This window comes from Melanostigma gelatinosum (assembly GCF_949748355.1).
Source record: "Melanostigma gelatinosum genome assembly, chromosome: 12".
Taxonomy (NCBI): domain Eukaryota; kingdom Metazoa; phylum Chordata; class Actinopteri; order Perciformes; family Zoarcidae; genus Melanostigma; species Melanostigma gelatinosum.
The window spans coordinates 15,276,962-15,294,125 of record NC_136645.1 but is presented as its reverse complement, the minus strand read 5'-3'; the positions used below and the strand labels follow the sequence as shown (position 1 = coordinate 15,294,125).

At 39.2% G+C, this 17,164-nt stretch overlaps 1 protein-coding gene across 1 annotated transcript in view; it reads left to right on the top strand.

Annotated features, from left to right (window-relative positions):
• Positions 1-17,164, top strand: part of eys (eyes shut homolog) — a gene marked incomplete at both ends in the record, with an annotated part of 142,260 nt that overhangs the window by 26,625 nt on the left and 98,471 nt on the right. Inside the window, 9 exons of the mRNA XM_079279841.1 lie at positions 3,281-3,403; positions 5,431-5,544; positions 7,460-7,582; positions 8,299-8,412; positions 10,309-10,431; positions 10,534-10,647; positions 12,692-12,805; positions 13,525-13,638; positions 16,845-17,042. Coding sequence (XP_079135967.1) covers positions 3,281-3,403; positions 5,431-5,544; positions 7,460-7,582; positions 8,299-8,412; positions 10,309-10,431; positions 10,534-10,647; positions 12,692-12,805; positions 13,525-13,638; positions 16,845-17,042 — 1,137 coding nt within the window. The remainder of the gene's footprint in view (positions 1-3,280; positions 3,404-5,430; positions 5,545-7,459; positions 7,583-8,298; positions 8,413-10,308; positions 10,432-10,533; positions 10,648-12,691; positions 12,806-13,524; positions 13,639-16,844; positions 17,043-17,164) is intronic.

Sequence of the window (17,164 nt, the reverse complement as noted above, 5' to 3'; positions counted from 1 at the left end):
CTATCTTGCTAAGCATTAATGAATGTAAACATGACGTAACTGGGCAACAGAGATTTGGTGTTCAGCATTGTCCTTTGACAAATACAAATTGATTGATGTTACTTGATTAGACATTTTATAACACATGTTCCAGACAGGATCCACAATCAGTCCATAAGAGAGGGCGGTGTTGCATTCCTCGGTGTGCTGCTGATTTTACTATGCCCTCTGGTAATAAAATACTTCATCACTACTTGATTGCACAAGTCAGAATGTCACAGTCCAATGTCACATTCAGCAGTAAACAGCCACAGTCCACACAACAGGATTTACAGACAAATATTTGACAAATAAAATCCACAAAACAACATAGGTGTTGACGGGAGACAAAACACACTCGGTCAAATGGGTGGGTTCCGCGAAATAATGTTCTCAATATATTCCACAAAGGTAGAACCACTGCATGGTTTATGCTGGATATTTCACATGTGTATTCTTTTGAAAGTATGTTCTCCTACTTTAGTTGTTTGAGTATAATGTAGTGAAAAAATATCACCACTGTTTTGTTGTCAGTGCACATCTTGTTTTAGTTCTTTGTGCCTTTCCTCTCGGCCCAAAAGTGCCTCTATTTTACTGCACAGTAAATCAATTCAAATGTGGGTGAAGTCATTAAAACATTTACTGCCTTGAAACATGTGCAGCACCTGTTACATGATGTGCTTTTTATGACATTATGGAGGGAGCAAATGCATCACTGTAAATCATTTTCCCATATTATTGTTTCTGCCTGTTGCTCAAATTAGATTTGGGCAAGAACAGAACACCGATGTGTCAGTAAAGCCTCCATTACTGTTTTGACTTCATTGAGAGATTTATAGACAGGTGTTACTGATCACTTTATCTTTTCTAAAAGTCAATTAGATAGGTGGTCTGTCAGATTATTTTACCACAGGATGGTAAAATAATCTGACAATAATCTGTTCTGATCAATTCCTGCCACCGTTTTATGTTTGCAACTAAAGTACAGTACGTCTGTGTTGTCCAGTTGATCCATAATTATTATAGAATTAGTTTTAACTGTTATTATCCCTCAAGCTCTCAGGGATACGTTGGCCAAGGTTGCACAAGTCATCCAAATCATGTATGTTCCAAACTTATTCAAGAAAATATGAAATTTAGGATTAATGGTTAAGAAACAGTTCACACTGTGAAGGGTTGTAGTAGTTTTCTGGTGGTGCTTGACACATCAACACATGGTTGCATTGTTAGATTTTGACCAGAACTTGACTTTACTCCAAATTCCATTGAAATCTCTATAATATTCATACGTAGTGCCTATATAGTCAAAATCAACATTCCCAAAAAAACAGCCAGTGAAAACAAATGAAGATTCCTTGTCACTCACCTCTTTTATTGGCATATACTATTATATATGTGTATGTATAAGTATGCCATGAGTATTTCCTTTTTTTCTATGGGAAGACAAATACAAACAGACATACTAAGGAGCTGAAATTCATCACTCCTTTTCCATGTTTGCTTCCTTTCTAAGCGCCGATAAATGTTTGAAATGGCACAGAGACCTTCAAAAAGGGGTCTTGAGGCTAAGACTCATGTTGAGTACTACAGCACTAGTATTTACACTGCGAACTTATACAAAGACCAAACAAAGAACGCCAGAAACACAAGCTTTTTGGTGGAGGTAATGAACAACACAAGCTACATTTCATATCTGTACATAACCTCACAGTCTCATTTTATTGATTAAACTCACTTAGAAGTAATAACTGACTTTTGTGATTTCTATCCAAGAACATGATTTTCAGTTGTTCAGCTCAGTGAAGCAACCAGAGCGTTGGTGATGAGAGATGACTAAATGTGCTGATGAACAGCAGTTATCCGAGCCAAGGAATAGTTACGACCACTGACCATGGGTGTATAAGGACTTTGCTTCAATGCATTACTGTGAAGTATTAACAATGCGTCACAGTATGTCTTGTTACTGTAGCACATTTTGAGATAAAGTGAAAAACATAGTTTCACTTTCCGCCTTTGTTTCTGAAGCAGAGTTGGGCTGAGCCGCTAGTAGCTGTCAGACAGAATAGGAAGTCCCATTTGGAGATGGTGACACTGTAAATGTGACATTCCTTCATGCAACATTAAGCCCAGAGTGAATTGCATGCACAATTGGTTATTAAACACTTCTGAACACTCTGTTGGAGGCAATAGCTGTCCATTAACTAGTCACGGCAATACATAATATGATGAGAAAAGGGTAGTTGGGAGGTCGTCAAACCTTCCGGATAGATGTGTTGATGTAAAGTGCTTGGCTCTGGAAACAGGGTATAGAAAGAGGAGACTGCTTACAACAGGAAGTAGAGCTGCTGCCCTGTTGGTTTATTCAAGTCTTGATGAAAAGGGATTTGCATGAGCAGTGTTTGAAATATTTCACTGCTTTGCCAGTGAGTGAGACCTACTTTGCAGACACCGACTGCACAAAGATGCTTAGAAAGGAAGCAAACATGGAAAAGGAGTGATGAATTTCAGCTCCTTAGTATGTCTGTTTGTATTTGTCTTCCCATAGAAAAAAAGGAAATACTCATGGCATACTGCACAAAGATGAATGACGGTGATATGGGTGCATGTTCCCTGTTTAGAGGCTTGTAGTTCGGAGATGTTTTTGGTTAGAATAAGATTTTTAAACATTTAGCTGGTAAAAACTCACAAATAGTCTGTGACTCCATAAAGTAAATCTCCTAACCTTTTGTGAATGTAACAATTAAATGCACTTTTTTTTAAATTTTTAATCATCGTCATTATCTAATGGCCACGGGTTGAAGCGTGTGATGTCAGTACAAAAACACAGAATTCTATTTTTAGGATTCTCCCTTTAACTCATCTATATTTGTACAAACACGTGTAACGAGTATCAGTCACACCATCTCTCTGTGCTTTATTTACAACAATAGATATTGACATGGGTATCTATCAGTGGCATGCAGACCTGCATTTGGTGGGGCAGATAAATGTGATATAGATCAGTTTGCTAGGGTGGGTCTCTGTCGATGATTCACCCAATTAGCATACTGCATAGCAGGTAGATTGCGAGGGGAAGAATCAATACCCCCATTAATGCACCAGAGAAGAGGTGTCTCTCTTGAATAAAACATGCTGCCACATATATATGTGTTGCGTAATGTGTGTTCCTGTTGTTTTATGAATTCAGACCTCCTTGTTTATTTCCCAAGGTTTGGCTGATTCTGAATTTCCTTCTCCATTGTTAACTCAATTTTCATTGCAGGGTTCAAGGGGAGGGATTGCTCGGTGGATATTGACCTTTGCTCGTTCGGACTGTGCAGTGAGCATACATTAATATGCGCTGAGACCAAGGGTGGACAGAATGTCTCTTGCACATGCGAAAGAGGTGAGCAAGACCTTTAACAGATGTTGTATTTGTCATGCGGATTATTAACACGTGGAAAATAGGCTGCAAGGTCAATTTACTAAAAGGAATATGTGGCTGGACACAAAATACTGCTGATTCAGGTCGTGTTTTAGTAGCTATCGATCAAAAAGTAGATTTTTCTCTTTTTTTCGTTTTATCAGAGCAAGACTGCACAAGAGCCCTTCTCGTGTTCTCTTACTAGACCATGCATTAAAACTTGCGCATCACGTTTTTACACCTTCATAACCATATGATAATCGTATGCAGATTAGTTTGACAGCTCCTGCAGGAAATAAACAATTTTGTTTGTGTGTCAGTCAAGTCTCGCTGATTCCCCTCCATGCCGATGACTGTTATCACAGCTGTAGCTGCCAGCAGTGGCAGCAGTGGCAGTGACCGGGATAACACAGGAGGAAGAGGAAGGGGCTTGACCTGTTAGATACGCTGAGGCTTGCCAGGGGTATAACCAGGCTGCAGACTTACAAGTCAAGGATATGCGTGCAGTAAGTGACAGAGCGCCAGTATAGTACTGTATGTACATGCACCGGAAATCATGCGGCTTATTCCTGGATACAGTTACGGTACTAGAAATGAAAAAAAAAAAATAATCCAGCCAAACCAATCATAATTCAGTCGACTCTACACCGGCTCTGCTGTCTCCTTTCAAATGAATGGCTATTACATAGAAGTTCATGTAACCCAATCAATAACCCTAACTTCATTACTCCTGTTGCACTTATGCTCGGCAGACGTCAAAGTGAAGGATTGTGAGTGATTTCTGATGTAAATGAAAGCAACCTGCGGCGCGCTGCTCTCCCCTGATCACTTCTCAAGGGCACACTGCGAGATGCTGTCATGTCTAGATGTTTCAGGTCGGCAGTCTTGGCATCCGTATTATCCAATATTGCCAACCTAATGTGTTGCAAAGCATGTTACACATACCCTCCCTCACTGGACTGTGTACCACATCTCGTCAACTTCTTGACCGCGTATTTACTGCTCACACTGAACCGTATTCTTGAACTGAGAATGTTTGATGAACTCACGATAGTGGATTTTGCATTTGTGTGTAAAAAAAGAAAGAAGGAAATACTCTACTGGCTTGTTGTTGAAGAGCAGATTTTGCAGGGCAATACGTTTTTGGTTTTTACAACCAAAAACTGTTTTTGACATATTTTTGTTTGGCATTAGCATTTATTTCAAAAGAACAGCTTTTCAGTGCAAGACTTATTTGCCAACCTAATGTGAAATGACAAAACAAAATAAAATGATTTGAGCTCCAAAAGCCTGTTGTTTCATCAAGAGCCACACTTCGCATAAGACAGTTTTTGTGATGTTTTTTGCAGCAGTTGTTGTTTGATTGTTCTTGTTTTTATGTAACCCTGCAGTGTTGTTTCGGAGGGGAAACGGCTTATTCTGACTGTTCTTTTATATTTGTTTTTCCACATTTATAATTGTGAAGAGCATCTTAGGACCTTCTGCTCTGTTTAGTTCTTGCCTGACTGTGTGAAACACATACCAAATCCTCTATGCTAGATAAGTGTGAGGTTAACCCACTAACAGCCTGTGTAGCACCAGCAACAATGTTGCTTAAACACTGACATGTTTCTTCTCTTTAATGGCCTGTGCGTGCGTGTGTGTGTGTGTGTGTGTGTGTGTGAGAGAGAGAGTGTGTGGAGCGAGTGTGTTTACACATGTGCGCTGACGCATGTTATTTGTTTCATGTGGTTCCCTCTGTGTATAGATTGACTTTGATCTTAAAAATCACTGGATTTGGCTTGTTTAATGCAATGAATCAGAAGGGCAATGACCGGCTCTTATTAAACATGATTAAATGATCCAGTGAGCTGAGTCTGCATGTCCCCAGCAAGCTCTTTGAATCAATACAAGCTTTGAATACCATCTTTTATTTGTGAAGACAAAGTCATGCTGATCCTAATTGGCTGAGGAATTAAACCAGTCAAAAAAGTTTTCCAATAACAGTGTTTTCTTTACATATGCTGCAGGGTTTGAAGGCTCATTTTGTGAAGTAAATCTCAACGAGTGTGAGCCAAAGCCCTGCCAGAACGGTGGAATTTGTGTGGACGGCAATGACCTGTATCAGTGCTTCTGCTCAGAGGGTAAGTTGCAATGCAATTAGATGCCCAAATAGTTGAGGCAATACGATTATGTGGCTAATTCCGAACTTTGTTGGTGTGCAACCAACCAGTTTCAGTCCTGGAGTTATGACCCTGGCTTTGATGAAAAAGCCACTCAAAAACACTTTTGCACTCGGTCTATCTCAATTCCGTTGTTTGGCGGTCTACTTGTTTTTCCTGTGTATAAGTAAATGGAGATAAAAAGACGTTGCGTGAACCCATTTAAGTATCCAGTAACAAACACAGCTACAACTCATCCACTTGTACTAGGTAAATAAACTGAATAACCAGTACACACTTCATAAGGTCTCTCATTGCAGTTTATTTTTCAGATTTTGAGCACTGGTACCATTTTTCCATTTCTCTCATGGGACCAATATTTACTGTAAAAATAATCAAGGGAGCGTCCTTTGTCCCAAAGACTCCAGTCTCAAATGGTTTAAAGAGAAAATAGAGAAAGAGAAACTATGCCAGTTGCCTTATTAGAGTTTGTTCATATGTCTTTTATTTTTTGGAATAAAAAAAAAAGACATCTTTGCCTCTCGGATTATTGTGATAATGGACTTATCATTTCAACACTTACAATAGAAATGTGACATTTTTCGAACTAATTACTGAAACAATATCAACTCAAGAACTGGAACATCATTCGTCAGACTGCCCTGCTAAACAAATATCCTAAGCATATCAGGAAACACACTACTTCTTGCACATTACTTTCCTTACAAACGATTTCTTATCTGCAGACTCAGTTTAGGGCAATATGTCCTGAAGAGAAACGTAGATAACTGCCGTCTTTTAGTTGGGGAAAAGGATTTAACCCTTTTTCCACAACTGGAAGTTGTTCCCTTATCTTCTTTTTTTGCCCTCAATGTGACAGCAATAAAAAAAACGTGTCCTAACCAAACCCAACTGGTGATTCAGCTGATTAGCACGCTTTCCCCAAAAGAGCAGGGACTAATCAGTGAAGTCATTTGTTGTGGTGTTTGCTTGGAATGATTACCTGTACACTAACAACAAAAGGTTTGTTGTAGCATTTGATGTTGATTGCTTCCTGTATTCATGATGTTTTTTAACGACACATTTTTTCGGCTTTCAGTTCAATACCCGTAAGGCTAACAGATATTTGCTTCACATTTTCTCCGATCACATAAAATCATTCCATCAGAAATTGCCGCTCGCATCATTAGAGTACGAAGGAATAAATCTCAGCTATTTTTTCCGCTAATTTCTTGGTCCGGTTGACATCTTATCTGTGAAACATACCTCTGATTAAACCGTGCTTGCGGGTGAAACCTGTTATGCATTTTTAATGAAGTCGGGATAATTGTCAAATTTTATGACATGGAGAGAGGTGGAGATTGGTTCCATGGTCAGTTTGAGAAATGATGAGGATTTGACCTGCACCGATGGTGCTGATAGCCCAGCATTAGTCATGGGCCTCCTGTAGCTGCAGTGTGTGACAGTGCTAATGACAGTCATTTTGTAGCGTGACCATGCAGTGGAATATATTTATGGACGACTAAAATGTCAGAAATTGGCAGCTCTCACTTTTACTTCATATCTTTAACCTTTGTTTTTTTAAATATATCAAATATGCTAATGTTACTTGGAGTTAAACATTCGCCATTGAAAATAATGTCACAAACAGTAAGACAAAATATCATTTTATTTCTCAATTAAAGGCTGTGGTGCAATCTACTCTCCATATTATCTACATGTTTTCTTGTCAGCAGCTTGCATTGAAAAGTCATCTCAAACCTCAGCAATGAAACAGCAATAAATTGCTTTTGGGTGCAATCTGATTACTGATTACTGATTGACGAATTATTGTCTTTTCATGTCTGGTGTTTACTGATATTCACTGATGAGATTTCTCTTTCTCTCTTCATACCAGGGTTTGGGGGGTTGAACTGTGAAATCAATGATGATGAATGTGTCCATGGATACTGCGCCAATAATTCCACATGTATCGACTTGGTTGCAGACTATGAGTGCGTCTGTCCCTCAGGCTTTGCTGGTGAGTTATCTGAGGCATCATTTTCGTAGTTTCGACTTTAATGAACATAGTACAGATTGATGACGCTTCAGCAGTGATAACCATCAAACTGGTCGAATGTAAGAGCTCATTCACAAAATTCAGCATGATCACAGCTGATTGAGTCGACATATATCTTTGTTTCTCCTAAGTATTTTTACAATGATGATATATCGGTTAGCAGAATGTATCAAAGGTGCTGTTTATCTTACATGAGTAATACTGACACAAGTTAACAGAATGCTGATCTGTACATTACCAACTATGTTTATTTTGTCTACAGTTTTCTATTTGTTGTGGTGTGAATGGAACTTTTGTTGTATCCATCATTTCTCGCGCAGTAGTAGCAAGGGAATTGTATTCATATTTTTGTACTGTGACAGTGTAAGCAGGCATAAGCCTAGACTGAATAAAGTGTGTGTGCCTTTGGCTGTTGTAAGAAACTGCAGTGGGACAAAGATATGGCAGTTATACTGTAGTATCACTCCGACTGGCTCCATTACCACACACACACAAACACACACACACACACACCTCACATCACGCTGGTTCCTCATGTTAATGGTTGTCACCCTCTGGAGTCAAACTCATTTGTAGGACGGGATATTGAGGTGTGTCATTATGTTGGCGATGTGCTCATTTTTCTTAGTGTGTTCATTTTTATAGCGCTCGATTAACAATCTTTATCTACCTCTCAGGTAAGAATTGCTCCGCGTCCGTCTCCTCATGTGCATCAGATGTTGAGTTCTGCAGAAATGGAGGAACGTGTTCCTACAACTCAGCTGGGGAAATGCAATGCATTTGCCCTGCAGGTATCGAAGCACACTTATGAAGTTGATTGGTAGTGAATTTGTTCAGCTCAATTTGTGTTGTGATATATCAATCAAGCTTGTCAGAATCAGAAATCCGGTTTATTGCCAAGTCAATTTTAAACTACAGGGACTTTGCATAGGTGTACTGGTGCATAGCAAGGTAAACATAGTAAGATCAAGTTAAATTAAGTACAAAAATCAAGAAACATGAATATAGAATAGAAGAAAATTACAATAAGAATACAAATTGCTATAGTCGTTACTACAGTGACTCAATATAGAAATGCAACATGCAATGCTCTCAGGCCTAAGCTAGATACTCATTATAACCACAGTGTGTCTTCTGCTCTTCTTGGTTTATTTTACATCAATCACTCATTTAAACTCAGCCCTTAAAGCATGTGAAAATGTATTCGTGTTGTTGACTACTGTTGTGGTATCACCAAAACAGTGCAGTGTACAAATCTGCAAACTAGTTACATTTGGTGACAAAAAACACAGTAGTTTTACTTTGTGTACTGTTGCTGAAATCCCTCGTTGGTTTTAGTGCTTCAGGCTCATGCTGGATAGAATTTGTAAATCTGCAGAGAGGAAAAACACTGGCAATGACGGCATCACGTGGAATCACAATCCCTGATGTCTGCCAGACGTGGGAAGTCAGGAGGATACTGTACATAGCTCCGCACATCAATCACTACTTTGATCCCTCTTCTTACAGGATACCATGGCAATGAGTGCTCCTCATCTGTGAACCAATGCGTGTCAAATCCTTGCAACCCTGAGGGGACTCTCCTCTGTGAAGAGCTGGCAAATACGTATCAATGTGTGTGTCACCATGGGTACTCTGGGCCGCACTGCGAAACACCTATAAACCACTGTGTTGATGGTCTGTGTCTACACGGTTCAGCATGTGTGAATCTATCAAGAGGGTTCAAGTGTGATTGTTTACCAGGTAGGTTCTCCATCCGGCAGCAGCTCGCCTCAAATGGAGGTAATTCCTCGAATGAAACATGTATATACACACTTACTCTTCGGTTTGATGCTTTCGCTTGTTCACCTTCCTACTCTGTGGGAGTCTAATCTCTTTTGCCTTAAGCAACAACACGAAGCAGCCTATGAAATGTGTAAGTCCGGCCTCAGTTCATCAGGTTGTGAGCCGACTTCAAAGCAGTGATGATATTTTCTTTCCTCTTTGGATCCAAACTCATATTGTATCAAAGGAGTTGTTGGTTATGAAATGATTTGATGGTAGTGGATTGCATGAGGTAATAATCACATTGTATCACTTGAAAAAGGAGTCCAATTCCAATCAAAGTCTAATTAATCATTCCATTTGTTACAGTAATTCACAGGTATAGGTAAATGAGGTAATTATAAATAAGTAAAAGTAAATAGCTTAGCATTCCAGTGATTTTCTTTCAGTAACTGCCGTAAATGCAGTAAATACTTGCTGATTAGTGTGCAAAATGTCAACATTATAAAAATCGAATCATTTCACTTATTTGCTAACTAGCAGTCTTCTTCGTCCCTGTTTTTGTCGGTATAGTGCAACGTTACTACTTCACACATCACCGCTGCCATTAACAAAAATATCCCTCCCCACTGGTGGTACTTACTGCTGTTTTAAAGCACCATTTTAATATTTGACTCTATTACAGTGATTGTACATTATGTAATTTGCTTGAGCACTAGAAAGAAAAGGAAAGACGGGAAGAAAATCAGCTCATCAAATCCTCATTTTTCTCTTTAATAATTACAATTATTTATACCTGTATCGCGACTAGAGATCTTTACAAGACAGTGTTACAGTATATCACATCCAAAAGGCATTTTTATTTAAGGGATTGTCCCCTGGAGTGGATCAATCCTATAGAATATATTGTCCTTCCTCTGCAGGGTTAACGGGCCAGTTTTGTGAGATAAACATTGATGACTGTGAAGAAAAGCCGTGCGGAGCCCTGAGTATTTGTAAAGACGCGCTCGGTGGCTACAATTGCTTCTGTGCACCTGGATTTATTGGTAAGTGAAAGCTATCTTGAATTTATTCTTTGTAAGTTAAAGTGACATTTTATTCACCGGAACAATGTGTCAACATGCTGTGCGCCTTTTATGCTTTCCAAGGAAATAACTGCAAGATTGAAATGAATGAATGTCTCAGCCAGCCCTGTCAAAATGGAGGCTCCTGCATCGATGAGCTCAACTCTTTCAGCTGCCAGTGTCCTCTTGGAATCACAGGTATATTTCATGCGCTTCTTACCACGAATGTGTTTGTTTGCACAACACTGCTCTAAATTTTATGCGACGACTGATGAGTAGCTATAGGTACCAGTGCGCTTAAACACATGGATATGAGTATGTTTAGAGAGAATATAGTTATTTGTCTGTGTTGATCACTTTCTTTGCTCTACTTTAATGATATAACGACACATGCCATGCCAAACAGAACAGCTAATGCTACAGTATAAACACTGTTGCTAAATGTTGACCCCATATGAGTCTCCTAACCCTACTCGTATATTCATTTAACAGTAGGATCAGTTTGATGTAGAAGACGGGTGGATTGGATCAGATCCCAGGAAAATCAAGAGCTCTGCTGACAGCAGAACTGTGTAGATTAAATTAAAGTACATATATACCTTGTCGTGCGTGGTGCGTGATCTGAGGAGTTTCACTCACTTTACACAATTTCATATATCATCACAGCTCTCGTCCTACTTCTCCTGAAACGACAGGTGGCACTATAAATGTATTGTAGGAATAGAAATATAGACTGCACTCCGGCTGTGGTTTTTAAAAACGTATGTCAACAAACTATTTCTTGATTCCATTCCATTCAAGCTCGATGCCTCTCAATAATGGAAGCCTTTTATTGAAGTACGGTTACAAAGGAGCCCCAGAAATCCCATCACGGCAAGATATTGTTTTTTATGTAAAGAGGGAAACGACTTTCTATCATCTCTGCTCATAGTGTGTGACTTAATCTGCTTAATTGTGCAGGTATCTTCGTTTAAACACATAACGATGAGATTCATCATTTATGATTTATGTTTTTTATGTTCTAAAAGTAGATTTTCCAGATGCTCTTTCGTTTATCAACAAAGCTACCACTTAAAAGCGCCGCTGCTCCCAGTTACATGTTCTTACCAACACTGAGGCTAAGATGTAAAGTGTATTTCTAGGGTGGTGACAGAGGAAAGGGTACGGCGTCATTAAAATCAAAACCCAGTGAAAAGGGTTTATCCCCGTGGGTGCAAGAATATGTTCAGCAAATTGCACGGCATCCTCTCACTTTGACAGTTCACACTATATATCAGCCTCCTCCAAAGCTTACAGCGACTTTAAATGTGTGAAATGGTGATGATGCAAAAAACATCACGTGTGCAGCAGATCTATTTTTTTATTTACGGAGTAAACAAATGATGCAAAGCCAAGGGAATGAAGCATAAAGTATATCACAAGATCTGTTCTTGTTGTGCCACAATAGAGAAATAGATATAAGTCAGCTACAGAAAGTATGGTGTTTGAACAGAAAGATAGTTGTTTGATTTAAAACCCTTACTTGTCAAATATCCAAAACGGTGTCAAAATAACTTTGCTAGCAGAACAGTAAAAATGTGTTTCTTCCAAGTGTTGCAAAATATGCACACGGAATGTCAGACTGACTTCATTTTTGTGACAACTGTCTTAAAACACTGCAATTGGTGAAGCTGTCACCAATCATCACATTTTAAACTCTCCATGAAGAGGCTTTAAGTCAAAGGCAACATATATTTGACTAAGTTGAAGGAAAGTGCAAAACTGAGCATGAGTCATGAAATGTTACAAATCAAAGCCGCAGTATTTGGTCATAAAACAAACACGAAGTAGCATTATTCAGAGTAACACAGACTCGGAACAGCAATTAAAACAATACACGATGACTATCCTGTCACCCCCCCCCCCTACATTGAAAGTATGACGTCAAACAGAATTGTCCGGCAGCAGCTACACAATCTCAACATGAACATAAAGTATGGCTACCATGACATTACAATCAAAAATACATCAACAGAATCCTTGAGCTGCAACAACACAATCAGAGATCAACATGGACCTCATCCTGCAAGTAGGCCTGAGTATTCCTGATAGCTGAGTTTAGGAGGGCAATGGCTGTGGGGATGAATGATGAAGAGGGTGTTTCTGGGCTCTGATGGAACGCTATAATTGTGCAGCTTATAGCCACAGTTTTAGCCAGTGCATTCTTGAACCACTGACTCTTTTATATCTCATGTTTTTACAGGGAACTACTGTGAAGTCAACATAGACGAGTGCATATCCTCACCCTGCCAGCACAACGCCACATGTGTTGACCTCGTTCATGGCTATGGATGTGTCTGTACGCCTGGCTTTACAGGTTGGTCAATGTGCTTCATTTATTCGGGTCTTTGTATGTTTTAACATGAATGATAAGTCAGCAGCCATCAGACGCTCCTCTTTAAAGTGTAGAGACAAAACAGTGGTTTAATACTTGCACACATTTTGAAGTCTTAACTATTTCCCTACATGTGGCTGTTAAAAGCACAACAAAGAAGAATAATAGAATAACTCAACTAAAACAAAGATCGTGTTATTCCACCTGTAAAGGTTTCTTAATAACAGCTAATAATTCCCACAGAGCCAGATTCAGTGCATTGCAGACAATACCACTGCTGCAGTGCTGAATCTTACCATCTCAAAGAAGCTGGGTTCTCTTCCTTTTTTTAAAATCCCCATAAATAATGTTTGAAAGAAAACTTTTTGGAAAGTTGAGAATTATATCTGAAATGGAGTTCTTGCTGTGAGGATGGTGTTTGCGGTTCATACCTTGTTGCGGCACCATAGAGACCCCTCTCTGGTGTTTTAGCTGTACTCGGCACTTAATTAAGCATTACGTTCAGCTTTCACATCATCTGTTATGGTATCAAGATCATAATCGACAAATCAAAAATAATTTACACAAGACCCTGTTATTCTAGGTTAAACCCTCTCCGGGCTTAACTGCGTTTTGTGATTTCAACATGTTTCAGAACAGCCACACATTAATGCCAGCGATAGTATGACATATTTATCATTCTGTGTTCTTTTCTGTCAAAGGTACAGAGTGTGAACTTGACATTGATGAGTGTGCTTCATCTCCCTGCAAGAATGGAGCCACTTGCATTGACCAGCATGATAATTACTTCTGCCGATGTGCGGCTCCGTTTAAAGGTAATGAGCACTGAGGGAATGGGGACAAGAAGCAAAGTTAATTAACTCCACATGCTTTTATTTTCACCTGTCTAAACTCACTTCACATGTCTCAAGAAAATGTGTACATCTTCATTTGCTATACCTGCGGTTGGTTAAACACAAAAAAAGCTTGAGTAATTACTGAGATGTAAGCTATGGTGGGTGCTTCTGCCACATGTGACAACCTTCATCATTCAGTCAGATGATAGAGCTAGCGTCACTACAGCAGCATCTTGGCATATCAGTGGGAATTCAAATGTTTTGGAATGATTTGGGAGAAAGTAGATCATAGTTTACTCCAAGAAATCAGCAAAACATTTGTAGTATTGTATAATACGTAACTGACACGTTTGGTGATCAGTATTTAACACAATAGGAATGTGTTCATTATTAAATTAGGATTTAATCAGTTGTTGTCGATTGAAGCCGATATAACACCACTAACCATAACAACTTATCCATAAACTAATGATCAAAGATAAAACATCTTAAATGACCAGATTTGTAATGATGTTTACAGCTTGTTTCCATCCCATGTTAGTAATGAGTGCAATTTTCTGAATATGAGTCACATCAAACACGAGCTGTTTGTCATTGTTAGACTTTCACTGTTAACCGTTCATGTTGGAGTAGAGACTCCGCCACGAAGGGACTGTCAGTGGATACAATTCTAAAAGTGGCATTTCACTGCTTTTACAGCAGAGTGGCCAGAAGGAAATGACTCCTGAAAAAGGCACATGAAAATTACACAAATGAACTTCAAAGACCGCCGACAGCTTAACGAGAGAGATTCAGAATGCTCATGAAAATGAACATGGATGTCTTATGCTGCAGTTCAAATCACTCTGGAAAGTACGGCAGGAATGAGGCAATGTTGATTACCCATGTAACACTATTCTTGCTGTGAGGTATGCCAATGGCCACATGGTGATGAGGTTGCTTTTTACAGTCAAAGATAAAAGGAACTGTAAATCAAACCAAAGTATACTCTGAGGGAGACAATTTGGGATCATTAAAGCAACGGAGCACAGTATGGAAATAACATGCGTGGTAATAATCACATATGTGCCTTACAGTAACTTAGAATCACTTGCAAGAACTCCGTTCCCAATCTGCACAACACACTTTGTAGCGAAAGCTTTCCAGTGCTGAGTCAAAGCCAAATCTTAGAAAAGCAGTAGCCTTGGTTTGAACCAGATTTAGTTTAGACCCAGTCAGCCAATTCATCTACCTCGATCACACGTTTGAGAAGCAAAGTGTCAGAAGCAAATATAACTTCTGTCTTATTTGATTTTATTTACAATTCCACTCTTTCTTCAAGTCTGGCAGTATCTCAAGTGCGATACTACTAAAATAAGGGACCTTGTTTGTCTCCTGTGAATGCTGCAATGACTGAAAAGCACTGAAAGCTGCTAGCAGCTGTACAATGGGTTGTTGATTGTCAATGAGATTGGCAGGTCTGGTTATCCTTTCACACTGCAGAAAGGGATTTGACACTGTTTATATCAAAAATATTGTCTCATGGAGCTGTCATCCCGCTCCCTGCAAGGACCAGTAAAGTAAGCATCTCATGGTTGACATCAGTAGTGCTGCCAAGGAAAGTAGCTATTGTCTGGTCATGAAGTCGTTCCAATATGAAACTATGGAATGAAGTTCATCTCAACACGTCTTCAAATGTATATTACATGATCGACATATCAAAATAAAGATTTACAAATGTGTTTGTGCGTAATTTCGAGTATTGTGGATCCCAATGTACACACAAATACCAATCAATTGGAACGTGTGTAAAACAGTTACACGTGCACACATCACAACCTGATTAAATATGAATAATTTATAGGCTTATATTCCTTGGTTAATACTTGTGTAGACGTCCCTATATCATATAATATATTTTAACATAACATAATACAGGTTAAACAACATTCATGATCTTCCGTCATTTTAGCAATCACTCTTTCTTCGTGTGCATTTGTGAAACAGTTTTCCACATGTTCAAATTGCACAAGTCGTCTTATTTTTTTTGCCTCCACTCATGGAAGAGCTGATTAGAATATGTACAGAAGTCGCTGTGACTTCACAAAACTGGCCATAACTCGAGTATTCACAATATTAAACTACAAAATAAAAAAATGTCCACAAAGTTTCTATGTAATACGCTGATGTAGCCAGAACTGAACTTTAGTCAGCTGTGGCTACGACAACTTGCTGGCTCAGCCAAAAGCAATGATGTTCCTTCTTTACATTTTTGACTAAAGCTTATAGAACCCTTTTGGGTTCAGCAATTCCTCTACAAAAAGGCAACTGATCATTTCTGTAAGAATGTTTTTGTTTTTTCTTGACGTGTTTCTTCATGTGACTGTTTTACAGAAGTCATCAGAGGTAACCAACGTGTCTTGTCAAATTTTGCAGGTTTTGCAACATTCATCATTTTGTATTCGCTCATTTAACGTTCATTGCATGGGCTGATTCATGTTCTGCACTGCTTTGTTGAAAAATGGTGTACATGCATGTTCTTTATTTCTTTCCCTTTGTATTTGACAATGAAAGTGATTTCCTTCCACAGCTTGATGCATGATCTGAACATACCAATGTCTTGCACTTTAATTTGTCTGTACGGTTCTGGCAGTTTGCTAAAACAAAGTGACTGAGCACCAATCGCAGAAATCTTGATTAACTTTCAGTTTGTGCATTTGTTGTGCAATTGAGTGCTGCACAGCCACAGGTGTTTTTATGAGCCGTTTTAAACATGACTGCCAATTGGATATGAGGATGGAGACTATTCATTTGCAAGCACACAGCTTGTAATGTTTTAGGTACTGTTATAACATCAGCCATTTCATTTACAGTGTTCAGCCACTGAAATGGACAAAACAGTGTGTTCGACTCTGACTGTACTGTATATATATGTGAGGATAATTTGCGATTGAGGAAAGTGACTTTGGATCAGCATCTACTGGAACATGTTTGAATAGCATCAACTATTCCTGTCTGTCTCTCTGTTCAACGTGTAAGCTTGACACAGCATGTAATACACCACATGGATGGGTTAAGGGAATCATACAATCGGGGAATCATTTTTGGCAACCCAAGACTTTCAGGTCCATTGCATTGCTAGAGAGATTGTTGTATTGTTGTCTGCTGGGTGGGTCTCTTACGTGCGTTTCTTTGCCTCACTCCAGGTCATAATTGTGAGTTCTTACCCTGCGAGGCCAGTAATCCATGCGAGAATGGTGCAGTGTGTATTGAGGAGTTGGATCAGGACCATTTCCCTTTGGGATTCCGCTGTCACTGTCACCGGGGTTTTACTGGCCCCCGCTGTGAAATCAATGTGCATGAGTGCAGCTCCAACCCCTGTTTTCACGGCTTCTGCTATGATGGTGAGAAACAGCCTTTACCAGCATGCTTAATAACAGGCACTCAAGATGGAAGCTAACCTACACACACACACACACACACACTGCATCTGTCAAATTTAGTTCTGCTCACTTACAGTCTGACA